General features: G+C 35.7%; 2 protein-coding genes across 2 annotated transcripts; one reads left to right on the top strand and one right to left on the bottom strand.

Annotated features, from left to right (window-relative positions):
• Positions 1–1,219: 1,219 nt before the first annotated feature.
• LOC124453400 (prohibitin-like) lies at positions 1,220–2,784 on the top strand. Its single transcript, XM_047004221.1, has 8 exons — positions 1,220–1,398; positions 1,512–1,673; positions 1,733–1,875; positions 1,946–1,987; positions 2,083–2,157; positions 2,263–2,317; positions 2,407–2,447; positions 2,522–2,784. The coding sequence occupies exons 1-8, from the start codon at positions 1,302–1,304 to the stop codon at positions 2,732–2,734; spliced, it is 828 nt and encodes a 275-aa protein (XP_046860177.1). The 5' UTR covers positions 1,220–1,301; the 3' UTR covers positions 2,735–2,784.
• A 107-nt stretch (positions 2,785–2,891) lies between these two features.
• LOC124452492 (tyrosine-protein phosphatase non-receptor type 23-like) lies at positions 2,892–19,268 on the bottom strand. The gene is made up of 44 exons (XM_047003050.1): positions 19,098–19,268; positions 18,927–19,001; positions 18,292–18,419; positions 18,088–18,164; positions 17,953–18,002; positions 17,801–17,860; positions 17,658–17,729; positions 17,460–17,540; positions 17,277–17,354; positions 16,814–16,867; positions 16,454–16,501; positions 16,278–16,334; positions 16,133–16,191; positions 15,916–15,995; positions 15,618–15,729; positions 15,482–15,547; positions 14,999–15,063; positions 14,827–14,901; positions 14,428–14,519; positions 14,265–14,351; positions 14,078–14,195; positions 13,814–13,857; positions 13,622–13,681; positions 12,849–12,905; positions 12,103–12,188; positions 11,889–11,954; positions 11,567–11,635; positions 11,371–11,498; positions 10,514–11,104; positions 9,220–10,454; positions 8,782–9,100; positions 7,454–8,710; positions 6,852–7,120; positions 6,543–6,639; positions 6,018–6,085; positions 5,803–5,940; positions 5,372–5,503; positions 5,244–5,296; positions 5,055–5,162; positions 4,723–4,799; positions 4,588–4,649; positions 4,451–4,511; positions 3,403–4,111; positions 2,892–3,011 (listed from the first exon to the last, which is right to left on the bottom strand). The coding sequence occupies exons 1-43, from the start codon at positions 19,179–19,181 to the stop codon at positions 3,543–3,545; spliced, it is 7,164 nt and encodes a 2,387-aa protein (XP_046859006.1). The 5' UTR covers positions 19,182–19,268; the 3' UTR covers positions 2,892–3,011; positions 3,403–3,542.
• Positions 19,269–19,295: the final 27 nt, after the last annotated feature.

Consider the following 19,295-nt stretch of genomic DNA (forward strand, 5'->3'; position numbering starts at 1 on the left):
GAAGATGAAATTTTTCCCGTAGATGCAGCGATCTATCAAAACAACATGGTGTACACCTGATCAAACCTCACGTTCAAAAAATCCAAACAGGTTCTTTTCCTCACAAGTTGGAAGAAACTAACCAAGTATTCGGAGCTTATAATAGGAGACAGTTTCTGACAAGGAAAATAATAGCAAGATGCCGTCGTGATTTTGGGAGTATGAACAGTGAAGTTAGGGGAGTCAAATTCTTTGTTCCACAAGATCCTGTCATAGCATCGTGGAAGGTTGTATCAATATAGAGATTAGAACTAGTTACGATCATGAAAATATATTTACTAATGTCTATGAAAGAATGACAGCCGTCAAATTCAAGCAAAAAATAGTCAAAAGCTCAACATAATAATAAACAAACACGTGCCTGACAAAAATCTCGACTAAAGTAAAAGCGAGTTGATCGTTCCCATATTACAATAATAAATCTCTCTCGCAAAATATAACTCAGATTTCAGCGCCAAAAGAGAAACATTTTCTTACAAACGCAAATGTCTTGATAACTGTAGTTTCCAAACATCGAAAAGACACAAAGTGCCATTGTTACACCAAAGATTCTTGACATGGATATTAAGAAAGCAAGGGAGAGTAGCAAACGGTAAGGATCATTAGGAAGAGATAGACAACTTAAAGTTGATGACAGAAATGTTGGTTGTTGACATGAAAAAAAAAGGGTAACACTATTTACATACTTTAGAGTGTTGACTAGTGTCAGCTGTGGAAGACTGGATAAAGGTTTTCCAAAGGTCACTTGGAATCGATTTCAGAAAGCAAGACAATCATTGTACCGTCTTCCACCCATAGCGACGCTCTACCCGGATGATTAGAGAAAAAAAACAATATGTTTTTTTATAATTATTTATATAACTCTTCCATAAGTGAAACAAAAAATAACTAAAATTTACTTTTTAAAGTAGTTTATAAAATCTGTATCAACTCGTGGTAATGCTGAAAAAGGCATTTTGTGGTTAGCCCCATACCCTAACCTCGGGTCTTCAACACTATACAATTATTACTGTTTGCAGAGTGGGGGAAACTATAATCTAAATTTACATGTCCTGCGTAAGTGGACTGTTGCAGTACCACGTGAAATAAGACGTTTAATCAATATTTGGCAATAAAAATCAAAGTAAAAATTTAAAAATTACGGTATGAAACCCTTTGGACGTCGTGTTACGATGATTGTCCGTGTGTTCACGAAGAGAAAAACACATGTCATCACTGCATGTGTATTGTGTAATAAAATATAATATATCTTCGAAACGAAAATGGCTGCCAATATAGCTAGTCTTTTAAACCGAATTGCATCCTTGGGTTTGGGCGTTGCAATAGCTGGCGGTGTCGTTAATACAGCTCTTTATAATGGTGAGTAAAGCATTAAAGTGAAATCTACCACGATTGAAGACTTCTATGAATTATTTGTACATGTTCTACTATATATATTATACTTATGATTCATGTACCTTTTATCACTTTAGTTGATGGTGGTCACAGGGCTGTTATATTCGACCGATTCCAAGGCGTCAAAGATGATATCTCAGATGAAGGAACACATTTTCTCATCCCATGGGTTCAACGACCGATAATATTCGACATACGTAGTCGCCCAAGAAATGTTCCTGTAACAACTGGTAGTAAAGGTAAAAGATACCACGTGACTTATTAAAAATCCCTTTTCTCATAGATTGTTTTCATTTAGACTTGCAAAATGTCAATATCACCTTGAGGATATTATTTCGACCAGAAGCAAAACGATTGCCTGGTATTTATACAAATCTTGGTGAAGACTATGATGAAAGAGTTTTACCTTCCATTACAACTGAGGTGTTAAAAGCCATTGTGGTTTGTACATTGTGGTAAAATATGAGTGAATGCAAATAGAATTATCTTATATCTTTTACACTATCCATAGGCTCAATTTGATGCAAGTGAACTAATAACACAAAGAGAAGTAGTATGTATTGTATCAAATTAATTACTGCTAAACTTAATTAACTAGTGGTGGAACATGAATATATTGTAGCATGAATGTACTGTTTTGTTTTTAAGGTTTCATACAAGGTTCGAGAAGCACTGGTGGATCGTGGAAAGTCGTTTGGTCTTATCTTGGATGATATTTCAATTGTTAGTGTCATAAATGATTTTCATCAAACAGAGAACTGCAATTCTTTATTAATACAGCTGGGTATATTTCCTCACAGAATTTAACATTATAATGTGTTCCTCTAGACTCACTTGACATTCGGACGTGAATTCACTGAAGCTGTAGAAGCCAAACAAGTTGGTAAGTTGAGTATAATGAAGTGAATTGGAAAATGTTCACAAAAGTAAGATACACATTCAAGTAAATGATTGTAAACATTTTTTACCTAGCTCAACAGGAAGCTGAACGAGCTAGATTCTTGGTGGAGAAGGTAACTTCGGAGGGAAAAAAACATAATCTAAAACGAAGAGTAAATAATAGTCTTTTTCATGTATTATTCTTCAGGCAGAGCAACAGAAGTTAGCTGCAATTGTTGCTGCAGAAGGGGATGCTAAAGGAGCAGAGTTGATTGCCAAGTCATTTGAAGAAGCAGGTGAAGGATTGATCGAACTAAGAAAGATTGAAGCAGCTGAAGAAATTGCAGACCGAGTCAGTCAAGCACCAAACATTGCTTATTTGCCAGGAGGCAATATGCTATTGAATCTGCAAGCTCCTTAAATAATCAGTATTACTTAATATTTATAATACAATTCTTTTACAAGAGATAATACTTAGTGATGTTGTTCTTGTTTTTCTGTGTCTGAAGATGCAAACATTTGACATAAAAAATGGAAAAAGTTTGTCTGCTGATAACCAAAACAAAATACAACAAACATAAGATGTCATATATTTTTATTATGTCAACTATTATATAATGCCATATGTTTAAGCAAGTTATACGAAAAACTATTCCATTTCATTTTATATTCCAGCAGACCTTTGAAGGCAGTAATGTCTAAATAAACAAAGCAAAAAAACTATGCAATATATACATCATTTTAACATGCTGGCTCAAAATGTGAGTTTGAAATTTTAAATGTTTAACAGCTCAACAAAGAGTTTTCTAAATATTTTCTGTATTTTCTCTGTCTCTATAATTGCTGAAAAAAATAATTTGTACCTTTGGACTTCATGCAAACCAGTATTGTGTTGCACAAATGTCCTTTAATTTGTTTCTTTATCAGGTTGAGCTTTTATTGATGTCTCTTCAGTATTTGTTAATATTTCCCCAAGTAATTCTACCGATTGACTTGAAAAATCATCACTTTTGACTTTGACATTGTACCTTCTTTTGTGGCATGCCCTGGTATGTTGTTGGTCACAAATTGTGTCTCACCTACACTTACCTCACTGCCTGAAGTCACGTGTTCTTTCATTACGGCGTCAACGTCTTGTTCCATCGAAGTATCGCTGCAATCTTTAAAACGCCCTTCGTGAATTTCCTTTAAGCCAGGTATGAGAGCAACATTATCATTGTTAGAGTTGCTCAACTCCGCGTTGGCCCTCTTTTATCGTTCTCATCTGGGTCTTGAGTAATTTCCTTGTATTTTGTTTCCCCCAAATCAGATTCATCATTTGACTGGAGTTCACTATGCGGAGGTTTGTTCAAGGAATCCTTTGGTTGTGACAGACAACTGTCATTTATATTCTCAAGTTTAGCAGTATCAATAGGACGCAAGCTTTCTGTACATATTTCGAGAAAATTATTCAAACCGCCTCCATTCTGATTCTCTGCCATTTTTTTTATTTGATCGACATCATTGCCAGAAACACCACCAGGTAAAGATCCTGGTGTGATCTTAGAAGCCAGAATGGACTTCACTTCGGGTTCTTTTTGGGATTGTTTTCCTGATTTAAAATCAAAAGTCTTCGATAGTTCATCATCATGCATTTTCGTGCTGTTAATCTCAGTTTTACTGTTAGACGTATGTTGAGGTCGTTGTGGTACGATTGGTGGTGGGCAATATTTTTCATCATCATCATCATCAGAAGAACTAATTTCATCTGAGGATGTACTACTTACACTGCTGTCCCCAGCTGAATCACCTTTTCTCTCTGAAATAATAAAAAAATGTTCATGACGGAGATTTTCTAACATTTCATCTCACTTGAGCACTCTTGACAAAATATAAATTAACGTACGAATTATCTACCTAACAATCTCTATATTTAAGCTTTAAAACACCAACATCTCAAGCGCTTCATATGATGGATCATGCTTTATAACTACCTTGACTTATTTATGCGATAGTGGGCAGTAGTAAAACTGAAATTAACCATAGCAACAAATTATGATGGTTGAAAGCTAACATTGGCAAAACTATACATGTCAACAAGAATAACAAAGTTTAAAGAGTTAGTTCCTTCAATTACTACACAAGTTGTTAGTCTTACCATGAATTAGAAATTGCTCAGCTGAATATAGAATAGCTTTGTAACAAAATTCATATTGCTCCTGCAATAAAGGAAATAAAGCAAAGCCAAAATATAGGCGAAATCTACAAACAAATTTAAGAAAAAGAAGAACGCACCTTCCTTTGGACCATATACTTTCGTTTCGTTCGTAGTTTTTTAACGAGAGCACTAACATCCACTACAAAGAGACAAAAATAAGAGTATTTGAAGAACGTTTTGTATCAGCTCATCACATTAACTACGAGACTTACTAATGCCATTGCCCGAGTAAAGTTCTCTCATTGCGGAATAAATGACAATGAATGCCCCAGTTCGCCCAACACCGGCACTAAAATAGAACACAATACATAAACATTTTAAATTCCATCCATTACCGTCAAATGGAAGAAGTTATTAAAGAAAATTAATACATGTAATTTAATTATAAACACTTCACAATTATTTCACAATTCATTAGTAGAAGCGATCGATAAACCAGGAGGGAATCGTATTCGAAATATAAATATTAAAGCCCAGCATGAAATGCGTAAAACAGCCATAAATAGAAGTATTATAAAGTAAAATTGTAACATATATGCAGCACCTGCAGTGAAGCAACATGGAAAACTTGACTTGAGAATAATTTCTTTCCTGTCGATTATAAATATGCTCCATGAACGTAAAGAAATCCGATGGATTGCTAGGAACACCACTGTTAAAAAAATAAAATAAGATTCAGGAAAAAATCATGCGTACCATTGTGAAAACATATGAAGGTTGTATAAGCTCTTACTGGTCAGGCCATCCCATGAATTGGTAATGTTCAACAATATGTACTTCATCAGTCTATAAAGAAAACGAACTTAATGATAAACGTTTGGGGGTCTGTAGTTACAAAAACATTATAAACAGCTCTGATACCTCATCATGAGTGACATGAATGACTCGTTCTCTCCATAAAGGAAGGGATACTTGACGTTTCATAGTGACACGAAGAGATCCGAACAGCATCGAATGTCCCTCATCTTTTGGCCAATACTGATGACACTTGAGCTGCATATTTCAATCAAATCACAAAATATACACCTCAATCTTGACAACATACTATATAAATGAATTGCCTGGCGGGTTTTTAAGCATCTTTGTGCTATATCAATGAACTTTTTTTTATCAAAACAAAGAAAGAGAAATCTGTTAGTTCCTGAGAGCAAGGAATACAAACAGGACGCACAACTAACTTCAACAAGGAGCTTAAGCCAAGAAAATAGCCTGTACACGCAGAGAGTGTTTTTCAAATGGAATTTTCACTTGACATTAGCTGCACAGCAATTACACATAAAATGTACACAGACCTTCTTTCCTTCAACTTCTTTAGTCAACATTACAATCAATGGGCATTTTTCTTGCCACACCATCAACCAAAAATCCATGAAGCATTGTGGGATAGGCCCTTGGCTTGCTATATACTTGGGTGAAAGTGGTGTCAAATCCTGCAAAGCACAAGACTATAGTAGCAAACTTTCTTTGGCAGGGATTGATGTTGGGGGGAGTTACAATGTTTGAGTACCTCAATTAGAGTTGCATTTATGTAATCCGAATCCTCTTTTCCTTGTAAAATAACTCTTGTCTGGTCGTCTGAAAAGAACATAGACAAACGATCAGCTTTATCAGAACAATAATTTTAGTAATGGTCGTCCAAGTCCAAGATGCTCAATGAAATAGGTAAAAAATAAAGTTCAGAAATTCACAAGTTGTGTGAGACATTGATCGTGATTATAGATAAAAAGTAAACGTATATTTATAAAGTTGTAATATAATACAATTAAATGCAAGCAATCAATAAAGGCTAAAAACTTAATGGAAGAGCGTTATAAATCTTATTGGACAAAAGGGAAAATGTTGAGAAGTTATTTCACAAAATGGGACAATGTTATGTTCAAAAATTCATTTAAACAATAGTAGAATTTCGAGGAGTTTACTCAACAAACGGGAAAATGCTGTGAAGTTTCTTAACCAATGACAGAATTACAAGAAATAATTTTTCATTTCTTATTTTAGGAAGAAAAGTTTAACTATTTTGGTTTATACGTACATGGAAGAATATCCAAATATCGATTCTTCGTAGCGTTTGCCTTTCCAACATCACAAGTAAGAACTTTACTGATCGTATCCTGATGATGTTGAAGATCCTAAATCCAAAACATTCTAATTAGTAATCTAAACGTATAATTTTAGATAACTGTGTAAAAAGAATAGAAAGATCCAATGAAAATGGCAGTAGACTGTAATAAGGTATAACAAAGACATATAAAATATTTTGCTACATACAAACTAATACTGTTTAGTTCGAACATAGAGAGAAGACATGATGTAAAGTAAGAATAAAAAGAAAATTTCCTACCAGCCATTCTTTGGTCAGATTACTATGACCCGTAATTGGTTTCTTCGGCAAATTATTCACGATATCACGATAATCCTCGACTAAGCCCTGAAGACGCAACACAAAGCTCGCGTCGACTGTCCCCTCCTGGGCTGTTGAACAAACTGCATTGCCAGTATCGATGCGAGCCTGAGAAAACACGTCAGCGGTAACTACCTCAAGTTGAGATGGAGCTTCAGCTTCTGGCACGGAAGGTGGAGGACGACGTTTTTTAAAAACAGTAGAAGACTCTAAAAATTCATTAGATATACTAGTGAATACTTCGCATTAAACACAAAAATAAAATATCAACAAGCCAATAAACAATTGCAACAAACAATTCCTGTAAAGTTTTTGTGTCACAAGTCAAGGAGCACGTAAATAGTGAAAGGAACTTTATGCCTATAAAAACTAAGGTCATGTGATACCTCCTTCATATAGGAATACCCTGATTTGTTCAGTCGACATTATTTCACTGATACATATGTACAAAACGATTGAGCTAAAGTCAAACAACTCATTTATAACCGAACCTCTGTTACCCAACCCTCTGTCCACACCAATGTTTCACACCCTGCACGCACCTTTAATTGTATCTTCAGGGACGACAACATCAACTTCTTTCTTTACATCGGACTCTTTGTTTCCTATGGTTGTTTTAGATTGCAGTAAGCTTTTCATTGTGAAAGGCTCAGATGGTTCAGTTGAAAGGAAATCGGGTTTCATTTGTGCTGTTTGCGATGAGTTTGATGAAGAATCTTCAATGCGCGGAGCAACGGTAAGTTCCGAAATCAATTCAAGACCTGAGACCTTTGATGGTTTTTCAACCAAATTTGTAACTTCATGGTAAGCAGATGATGATGAAATTTCATTCAGTTGACTCACTTTGAAGTCATTTTCCGTTATCACGTTTTCTTCCTTTGGAAACTCGATGTTTTCATTTTGATTTGTACTCGCAACCAGTTTCAAGTGAGAAGCATTCGAGTTCACATGGTTTTGTGTGATATCACTTGTTTCATCTTTTAAACGATCTTCATCGATAGCAACTTGTGAAGATTCATTTCTTTCAACATCAGCTGTTACGTTCTGTTTTTTCTCAAAGTTCTCCGACTGTTCCTTTACTTTAATTTCATTTCGTAGATCTTCCAACTCTTTTTGTTGATGTTTCACTTGTTCCATGAGCCTCCACACTTGCGACTGTTCTCCAACAACTTGCTGTTGTAAAAAACGCTGTTGCTGATCGATCAATTGCTGCTGTTGAAGTAATACTTTATGTTGTAGCGACTGTAAATCCTCTTGACTCGACATTGACGATGAACGTTGACCGGAAACACCAGAATTGACTAATCCGGAGTTATCATTATTCCCAGGGTTCGACGGCTGTTCTTCACTTGTCGGTTTTGTCACAGAGTTTGTTACATTCTCAAAATTTGACTTCGTATTACTTGTGACGGAAAATTCTTTATCACGAGATAAAATTACGGATGATGAACTGGAAGATGATTCGGCAATACCGTCTTTTTTAAACAACGACATCGTTGTTCCATCTTTATTCAATTGTCCTGGACTACCAAACGAGTTAAGATTCTCCAGTAGTTTATCATTTATACTAACCATAGATTGGTTATCATTCACACTAAAATCCTCCTTCGTTGCGTCAGGCATCTGATCCGATTCTTTGTAATCATGACGATTGATCTCGGAAGCCATCTTGTCAGTCAGCCCAAAAATTGCTTTTTGCTCGGAATGTTTGTCTTCTTTCGAGTTGCTAGTCCCAGTCCCAGCAGAATCAACGGGCACAGACAACGGACCAGGTCTTGTCAGTACATTTTTTGCGGATTAAAATCGCGCGATGATTTTCGTTGTAGATTAGATTGATTAGATGAAGAAGGGACATTAGATGTTGTTATACTTCCTACATTTTCATGATTTGGAATGTTTCCTGACGAATAATATTGTTTGGATGTGTTCGCTGATGATGGATGTGAACTTGTAGATGACATGCGAGAATTATTTTGAACTGTAGATGTGTTGCTTTGTGCAGAGTTGATAACATCGTGATCAGGTTGAAAATATGTCGATGACGGTACCTGGGAAAAGAAGACATCTTTATTTGGTTGATTTACTTGGTGTTCGAGATTTGAACTTGAAGTAGGTAAAGGATACGTGGATAAAGAAATATCGCTTTTTGTGGATGACGCAGGTCGAGCTAAGTAAAATGGACTGTTTGACTGAGAATTTGTGGGATATGTAGAAGTTAAGTATGGAGAAATTGACGTCTGTATGTCCATTGGAGTATTTCGAGAATCATTACTGCTAGGTTGACGAGGCTGTATCTCTTCGTTTTTACCTGACCCAAATTACCCGTGGATGGATATTGACCAGTTTCTACATTGCGAAACTCGCTATTCGATATTTTGTTGGTTTGTGCTAATGCGAAATTTTCCATTTCATTATTAGGAGAGGGAGAGAAAGAACTTGTTGGATTATCAAATGGAGAAGAAATCGGGTATTGCATCTTGCCTTCCATATTATTCGATTCAATTAATCTTACTTGAGAAGATTGATATTGCTGAGTTGGTAAACGTTCAGAAGATGACCTTGCCTCCAATGGTTGCCTTGAATATATTGGTGATTCAATAACTGCTGGTTGATCAAGAGGTGCCTTAGATGCGGGGCCCAATGATTGATTTTCTTGCTTAAACACGGTTTGACCATGGTAAGGAGACTGTTGCTGATACGGACCAAGCTGATGATACTGTCCAACTGGTTGCTGTTGAAAGTGAAATTGCGTTGAGGGTTGTGGTTGCAATGGCGCTGCAGGATATCGAGGTCTAGGATGAAAAGAGGAGCCTGGCGCAGCATACTGCTGAGGTGATGTCCCAGCATTAGGCTGAACAGAAAATGGTTGTAACGGTGCTTCGTGGTGATGTCCGGAGTGGTGTTGGTTATTAGACGCTTGAGGTAAAGGTGGTCGATTGAGTGAAACTTGAAGTTGGGATTGTTGCATCGTGGAAGATGGCAATGTAGGACGGAATGGTTGTCGGTATTGACTTTGTAAAGAATGCGTTCTCGATTGGTCGAAAGGAATTGCTTCCTGTGCACGTGGTTGACTCAAATTTTTCTGATTTGGGAGTGCGTACTGCTGTTCTATCATATTGCTAACAAATGAACCCACTCCAAGATTCGACTGTGTCCCTGGATTAGATTGTGGCTTCACGTTTGGTCCAGGACTTAACTGTAGCCTTGTATTAGGCTGTGGTACCAGAGGTGGTGGTTGATTAGAAGCAATATTAAACTGTTCGTGATAAGAGGGGGGTTTAACTGAGGGTTGTTGAATGGTGCCAGATGGTATGGATTCTGGTCTCAATGGTGTGTATTTTGGTTGCCAGTGTTGAAGGGATATCTCCGGTTGTTGTTGAAAAGACTGTTGACCAGGTTGAAATTGAGAAATCATATGCTGCTGTGGTATCATTGGTTGCTCTGACACGATGCCTCTTGGTGATGGTGGCAATATTTGTTCATGACGAGGTCCTGGATATCGCAACGGAGGAACACCAAGCAGAGGTCTTACATTCGGATCAACTGACGTTTGGACTTGGCCCCTGGGATGTTGAATAGGACGAGCCATGTATGGCATATTTACGGGAGGATATTGACCAACAGCTGATTGGGAATGTCTGACCTAGACGTTGGTTGAAATGGTGTAGAAGTACGGGGATATGTTCCTTCATAAGATGTTGCAGGAAACGGATAAGACATAATCGGTCTTGTAGTGAGTAATGTCCCTGAAGAAACTCGAGGCACAAGCGGCTGCGACATTTCTGTTGCACCACGAATTGAAGAATTAATTTGAGCATGACTAGAAATGGGTGGATGTTGGTTGGGTAGAGGACCACGAAGTGAATGAGGTATTGAATGATGTGACAGAGGAACATGACCTGCCGGTGGTTTATACCCTCCAGATGGATTATGCAGATTACCAGAAGAAAATTGGGGATTACCAAGAACTTGGTTTGAAACACCTGGAATCTGAGGTTGAGCGATGAGATTTGGTCGAGGCCCGGCAGGCATAACATTCGGATTAATGTGAGAATACTGCATGTTACCAGGAAGGTTTGGTGGATTAGATTGAGGATTTCTAGGTTGACTTAGATGTGCAGGTTTGCTTTTTCGATCAACAAACATGACATTGGAAGAGGGCGTACCATCCTGAGACTTCATACCTCGTTCATCTGTTTGATAAAAGAAAGCCAACGTCACGTGATGAAATCAGGTAAAATAACAAAGACAACATTTCCATGGAAAGCAGTGTATGACGGACATTAAATATATTAGAATATATTAGAATACTTTCATTCAGGATGGTGTTTTCTCGTTATTACCAGCAATAAACACACACACCAGAGAAAGCTATGACTTCTCTGCACGTGCAGCAATGTAAAATGTCAACATTGGCAATAAGGATTCAACCAACAAACGGTTAGTATGAAAATCGTACTCTTTAATTGTCCAGCTTTTCCAACAATTTTTCGCAGCCTGTCCTTCTCGCCTTGACACACAGTTGATAAAATTGGGCGGCGTTTCTCAATCATTTCACTCATTTGTCCATAGAAATCCAGTCCACCTCTGTAAACAGGTGTAAATAGGTATAAAGAGGGGCAGTTTGCACAACTCCAACATTCTACTTTACAAACCTGACTTTTTCCTTGAATGATATGAAAGAATCATATGATGCCATTAAATTCTTGATCTTAGCATCACGACTGGAAAGATAGAGACAAACGTGTGTAAAAATGTCCAAAAAAAATGACGGATTAATAAAACTGGAAAAATACAGAAAATATATCGCGCTAAACAGAGGTGACGGCAAGGGGGGGGGAGGGCAATCTTCATTAGTACAACTAAAAACAAGTTACCATAAAAGTAAGATCCAAATGGTAAAAATTGCCTCTACAACACACAAAACCTGCCAGCGAAATTAGCGCTAAAAAAGTGCATCCTTAACGGTATACATACTTAGCTTTGATTTCGGCGACTGACTTGCGAGCGGAAGCGTACTTTGCGTTAGCATCCGTCAATGCGCTATACAATAACGATATTTTGTACGTAAGGTCAACATGTGAAAAAAGAATTGCAATTACACCTACTGTGGGCAAACCATTACAAACACAAGACGCTGTTAAAGAGGGTCAAGAAGAAAACAAACAATCCATATAATATGAAAACATACTTCATAATTTTTTCTTGGGCATCCAAATTACGTTTAAGTAAATCACAGGATTCGTCGTGTTTCTTAAGCTCTTCCTTAAATAGGCTCTACAAGATAAAGAGAGGAGTTGAGAACTATCGAAATAATTATGTAAATATAATTACATGTCTCTAAGCATAAGAGTCTAGAGGACTCATAATCTAACATTCAATCAAAAAGAGTAAGTCACAGAGAAAGTATATTCTATTAAAGGCAATATTTAACCACATTTATTTACATATTTATTTGACCTGTCAAAATGACAACACGATAAGAAAAAACAACTTCAAAACGCTTTCAAAAGACAAAAGAACAAATGGAAAATTTAAACAAATAGCGATGTGGCTTTTTTTCATCATCCACATGGCTTTTTTTCATCAATGGCTTCAAACATACGCTGTTCGAGAAAACATTACGTGTTCCATGAAAGGACCCTTTACACAACCGATATTACAAAAAATAAAATGAATTTCCTAAATTTTTGTGCTGTTGGCAAAAAACTTAAATAACCTTAGATGCATTGACCGACTATATTTAATCACGAGGAAAATAAATTGCATTCACCCTAAAAATTTACACCATGTACGACTGGTTTGAATTTTTGCAACTGCACAAAAACGATAAGAAATGACTAGATCTGACCAACGATAGACATCGCTAAAAATCTTCTGAATATAACATAAATATTGCCATATATAATAGTGAAATAAAATGAACGAGGTACAAACCTGGAGGTCTTCGCCTTCTTTGGTAGCAATAAGATGAGTAATGTCGTCTTTGTTTACCTAAGCAATAAGAATCACAAACAACTTATGTATAATGAAATGTCACGTGAAAGAAAGAGGAGGTAACTACAAGATTCAATGTAAAAATGATGTTAATATAATTAAATGGTCACGTGAAAGAAAGAGGAGGTAACCACAAGATTCTGTGCAAAAATGATGTTAATATAATTAAATGGTCACGTGAAAGAAAGAGGAGGTAACTACAAGATTCTGTGTAAAAATGATGTTAATATAATTAAATGGTCACGTGAAAGAAAGAGGAGGTAACCACAAGATTCTGTGTATAAATGATGTTAATATAATGAAATGGTCACGTGAAAGAAAGGAGGTGACCACAAGATTCTGTTTAAAAATGATGTTAATATAATTAAATGGTCACGTGAAAGAAAGAGGAGGTAACTACAAGATTCTGTGTAAAAATGATGTTAATATAATTAAATGATCACGTGAAAGAAAGAGGAGGTAACTACAAGATTTTGTGTAAAAATGATGTTAATATAATTAAATGGTCACGTGAAAGAAAGAGGAGGTAACTACAAGATTCTGTGTAAAAATGATGTTAATATAATTAAATGGTCACGTGAAAGAAAGAGGAGGTAACTACAAGATTCTGTGTAAAAATGATGTTAATATAATTAAATGGTCGCGTGAAGAAAGAGGTAACTACAAGATTCAATGTAACAGTGATGTTAAGAATTTTTTTAGTTTTTACTAACTTCTTCCCTTAATTTTTCCATGAACTGAACTCTTTGCGTTTTCATTTTATCAATTTTACCCTGTGATACATAAATTATGACATTAGAAATTCATCAAAAGATTATGTTCACGTCATAAAGAAAAATAAAATAAATGGTATTTCAAAGGTTGAGTTGCAGCAAAAAAACAACTTATATCTCACTGGATCTTACCAAAAGATCTCGTATACGTTGAACAGTATCGCCCTCAATTGGAGCTAAATCAAAAATCAAAACAAAATATAATGATTTAATCCACCGTAGGAAAACAGAAAAAACTCACAACTGAATTCTTTTCTGAAATAACTCTGCCTTTATATAAAGTGTTGAAACGAACCACAAATGTATGTACGTAATATAGAGTAGTGCAAAGATAATACGTACGTAACTACAGCAGCGATACAAATCCTATATAGCTCAGTGAAGATGTGAACTTACAATCTAAGATATTGTGTGTGGGTAAAATTCCTAGTAGTGCTTCCTCCGGTCCAATCATCAATTCCAAATTACGACGATTTGCTTCAAACGCTTTTCCTAGCTCCTCATTTGTCTTAGTCTAAAAATACAATAGCGTATTTTGGACTTGGTGATCATCAGTGTTGATCATTCCGTCAAATTTACTTACAGCATCCATGTGTCTTTGATAATAACCGTTTACTTCATCAAGACACTCTTTCAATTTGTCATCTCCTATCTTAACTTTCTCATTCTCCTATGAAAATAGATCAAGAGGACCAGATGAATGATGATGATGGATGTAGACAGTCAATTTCAAAATTAGTCTTCACAATTAATCCTTTTCTCTCATTTTGAACGTCGAGGATTTCTTGTCTGGTGTCTTCAAGAACTTTACCAAACTCGGTGCTTTTTCCTTTCAGTTCTAAAATGACTCGAACATTACATATAAAGCTTATCTTATGTATAACTTATTGACATGAATAAACTATCATCAACATACAGAATCTACAGATGCTGGTGGGCAGGGGTAGTGGTTCATTATGCAAAACGTTTAAAAAACAAGAAACAAGGAATGTAAGTAAGTAGAAATTGGTAAACAACTTTCTTTGACTCCTACGTACACAACCGGCTATCAAACGTGTCTGCTTCATAAAACGCATCAAGAGCAATCACATGACGCAAATTAAAATAGAATACAAAATAAAATGAAAGCATTTAGATTATCTTACTTGTAAGCATTTCCATTGATTTTTTGATATCACCAGGATTGGCTTGTAACACTTCACACTTCTTTTTCAAGTCGTCTGACAAAAAAATATTGATGTATCACAAAAAAAGACACGCAGATCAAGCATGGTTTAAGGAAATGCGTGAAGATTTTAAGGTTTAAATAAAACCAACCAGGAAGACTATCCGATTCTTCAGGGCTCATAAGATCGTCAATGTGCATAGACGCCAACCAAGAACTACATAGCGTAAAGAATTTACACGGAATAAAATCAGTAATCGGTCAATTAGCTATATCATGCAACATGCACACTGACAAGTCATAGGCTCATAGATTTTTTTGTGTAAAATTAAATAAGAGAACTGCTGGCAATTAGGAGAAAACACCATCCTGCATGTGTTCTAATTCTTCTATATCTTTCAAGTATTCTAATTTATGTATTAATCTTCGTTCATGCAATGCACACATGTTGCTACATCGCAGAGTAGCTCCAGAGACTTCGTTCATGCAATGCACACATGTTGCTACATCGCAGAGTAACTCCAGAGATTTATTCTTCTGTAAGGAGTGAAGAGAACGAAAGATGCACGTCTTTTCTGTAAAATCATTTTGATTTACGAGCCAGTAAGACTATGCAGCAATAGAAAAAATATTACCTGAGTTCTTTATCTTTTTCGCTAACAATACTACCGTAACGACGCAAAAGATTGGCCTTTTCCTCGCTGTTTAAAGAAATGATCCTTAGACATATCAAAAAAATAAATCGTACAACAAAAGGAACAGAAAACAAACCTGTACAAAGAAGAGGATTCGTGAGCTTTCATGGGAATAAGTTTCTCAAAAATATCTTTTCCCGTCGATGGATCATAAGGTTGGAAGGGAATTGGTTTTACAAGCGACGCTCCTTGATAAAATGGTTGATATGTTGGTTGAAAGCGAGTACGAACAATTCAAAAATGGTTTTAATACAATGAATACGCGAGCATATCTGTTTGTTGTTTGGAGCAACAACAAACTTCACGGAGACTTGAATATAAGAGTAAAAAAAACCACATCAACAATGTGGTATAAATGTAGGGGTAGAACATACCTTTAATCTCAGGTAAAGCAGTTGAAGCTGGTTCAGCTTCATGATATATAAAGTCGTTGTCGCGTTTCGCTCCTTCAAGTCTGCAAGAAAGTAACTAATTGTCTTGTATATAAGTAAAATACATTCTAAACGGTGAAATCAACTAAAGGCTTTAGATAATATAAAGACCATGCAAAACTTATTATGACACTTCAATAAAGGGAAGCAGCTTGCTCACTTTTGAGTAATGACATCAGTAATAAATTGTACCACGTCTTGCATTTGTTTACTTTGATTCTAAAATGATATGAGAACACCTCATTTCTCAAATGCAAATAAGAACCACAACTTATGAAAAACTTATAACAAGGATGAGCACATACTTTCAACAACTTCTTGGCTTCCGAAATTCTTTGAGCAGCAATTTTTAAAAATGCAACCTAAAAACAAGAGGATTGAATATTAAAGTCTACATTGAAAACATGGGCAGATGATCACCAAACACTGCTGTATTGTATAAATACTTTAGTCGTGAGTACATATACAAATGTTCCTTAACCTTTTCTCCATATTTACTTTGCTCATCAGATGCGTTTGACATATACATCTGAAAATGAAACGAAAATATTTGAAAATAGGATTTAAGTAATGCTTGTGGATGTACGTACTTTGTCATGTTTTGTCTGAAGTTAAAGATACTAAATAAAAGTATATGCAATCATTATTTAAATACAGTTACGACGATTCAGTGTGCCAAGGACGTTTTACGTATGTGCTTTTAAGAAAATTCATCTTTTGTGACGCGATCAGTAGCTTGAATTTAAGTGCAACAAAGATGACAAAATATTTCTGACGTTTTGTGTATGTAATATGTGCTACCTCTAATATAAATGTTATCAGCAAAAACGTTAATACTTACATACGCCAGAGCATTCAAGTAGGAGCATTTTATTTGCAACAACTTACTCCAAAGCTGCAAGTAAATATAAAGAAATCCTACATAGTAAATGTGAAGAATCAGAGAGCTAGGTGTGAAGTAAGGTGTGTAAGCAACGTCCCACCCTGCAACCATAAGGTATGAATTAGCCCAGGTTGCCACCATAAGGATTGGAACAGCCCAGGTTGCAATCATAAGAAATGGAATAGCCCTGGTTGCAACCATAAGGAATGGAATAGCCATGATTGCAACCATAAGGAATGGAATAGCCCTGGTTGCAATCATAAGGAATGGAATAGCCCTGGTTGCAACCATAAGGAATGGAATAGCCCTGGTTGCAATCATAAGGAATGGAATAGCCCAGGTTGCAACCATAAAGATGTTGAATAGCCCTGGTTGCAACCATAAGGAATGGAATAGGCCTGGTGCAAGCATAAAAACAAACCTTGTGAACCTTTGGAGGAAGTATTTCACCAAATGAAGATGCCAAACATGCAATAGCTTCTGTATAGTAATTTTGAACCTAATGAATAAAATACTCAGTCTTAATGAATATTGTTCATTCCTAAATTTCATTCTGTCATTCTTAATAGGAAATGTTGATTCTACACTTGAACAAAGTTTCAACCTGCATGGCAATTCTGGCCACTAATGAGTTTTTTCTGTTGTCTAACATTGACTTCTCAAGCAAGCATTCCTGAGCTTGGCCCTAAATCAGCACATGAAAAAATGAAAAACAAAAACTTACAGTAGTTGCAATAATTAAGATAAACATGAATCTTTGACAACTAAAACATTTCTCAGTTCAACAGAGAAATTGACTTACCAACATCACATTAATATACAAAGAAAGCAAGTCCTTTGCAGTGTCACTATATTGATCGGTCGTAAAGTTTTCCTGAAAAAAACAAACATAGAAATAAATGGTTGAAGCAGACCATTGAAAATTTATTATTGTGTATAAATTACCATTAAATAAGTGAATACACCAGCAGCTGACTGATAATGTGTACAGGCCACTTTCATTCCCTATTTGAACAATCAGGGAAAGCAACAATAATATCTTAATTAGAAAGATAATTTTCCTGATCTTTTGAAAATCTATAAAAAGGAAAATAAACCTCTTCCGATATTCGATCTTCTCTTGATCCCAATAATGAATGAAGAGCACCTGATAATAAAAGGGAAACATAAAAAATATACCATTAGGAATCTACTTTGTTGGTCAAATATGTAATGCAACAAAGATAACCAACCTAAGTTGAATAAGATTGATGTCTGTTCAAAAGATATATCAGACATTGAAACAGGATCATCCGTATAGAGATCGGTCCTAGAATTATAAATGTTTTTGAAATTTAATTAGTGGCAAACATATCTAAAAGGGGAAATGTTTGAAGAATAGGAAGAAAATAAAGTTGGTAACAATTAAAAAAAACCACAACCATTATCTGACTGACCATGTGAACTCAACACAAGCCGGTGAGCCATGACACATTGGAAATCGTGTTTTAAGTAAATGAATCTGTCCATAATATCTTCTAAGTAAATTACACCCTGAGTTGTCATAAGTTGGCTTTATGACTGCCTGTAAAAATACAATGGATAATCATACCTACCATACATACTTGTAGTGTAGGTATGTCTACAAATCTTCATATACTTCTAGTGTTTTATATAAAAGTTTATTAAACATTGCTTATAGCTTCATCCAAAACTGGGACACTTGATTACACTTTGCAGTTATAATATGATGGAGACTTTCTATATTTTCAGACCTTTCAAAGACGAAGACGAGGAAAACGTACGTTCACTAAATTATATCGCATAGGTGCCTAAATGTCCGAGCTTATGAAATAGTAGAAAATTATGCATTTCTCAACCGAGCGTTTGAGCGAAGTACAAAACAGAGAAAGTAGTGTAAATGTACAAAAAGTGTGTCTTTATGAACAACATCGCGATAAAAATAAAATTACGTCATCATTCATCGACGACAACAACAAAAACATAAGTAGTGACATTTTGCGATCCGCTTGACTCTATAGCAAACACAAACTATCATATATGACATATCAAAGTAATAATTATCACTAACTGTACGTAGTTGCTCAAGTTGGGTACATTCTTGTGTGTATGTTTCTCCATCCTCGTGGTAAAAATCTTTGATGTACTAAACACAGTTTAAATATGAATGAAAGAACAAGAATAGAAAGGAAGAAACAATACAAAAAGCCTCATTATAATGGCATATGATTAGTATACACACTTGTTTTAATGTGGGAGCAAAAGACGTTATGCTGGATTCTTTTAATTCGAGTTTTAACATTAAAGACCGCGGACATCCTTCCATCGTTTTCCTTCTTTCTAATACATGACCATGTCAATGACACAGTTGAGACTATGAGTGGGCACGAGTGTGAAAATGATAAAGAGTGCGTGAGACTCTACTTCCGGTTCTTTTTTA

The sequence above is a fragment of the Xenia sp. Carnegie-2017 genome, unplaced genomic scaffold (genome assembly GCF_021976095.1).
Source record: "Xenia sp. Carnegie-2017 unplaced genomic scaffold, XeniaSp_v1 HiC_scaffold_25, whole genome shotgun sequence".
In the NCBI taxonomy this organism is placed as follows: domain Eukaryota; kingdom Metazoa; phylum Cnidaria; class Anthozoa; order Malacalcyonacea; family Xeniidae; genus Xenia; species Xenia sp. Carnegie-2017.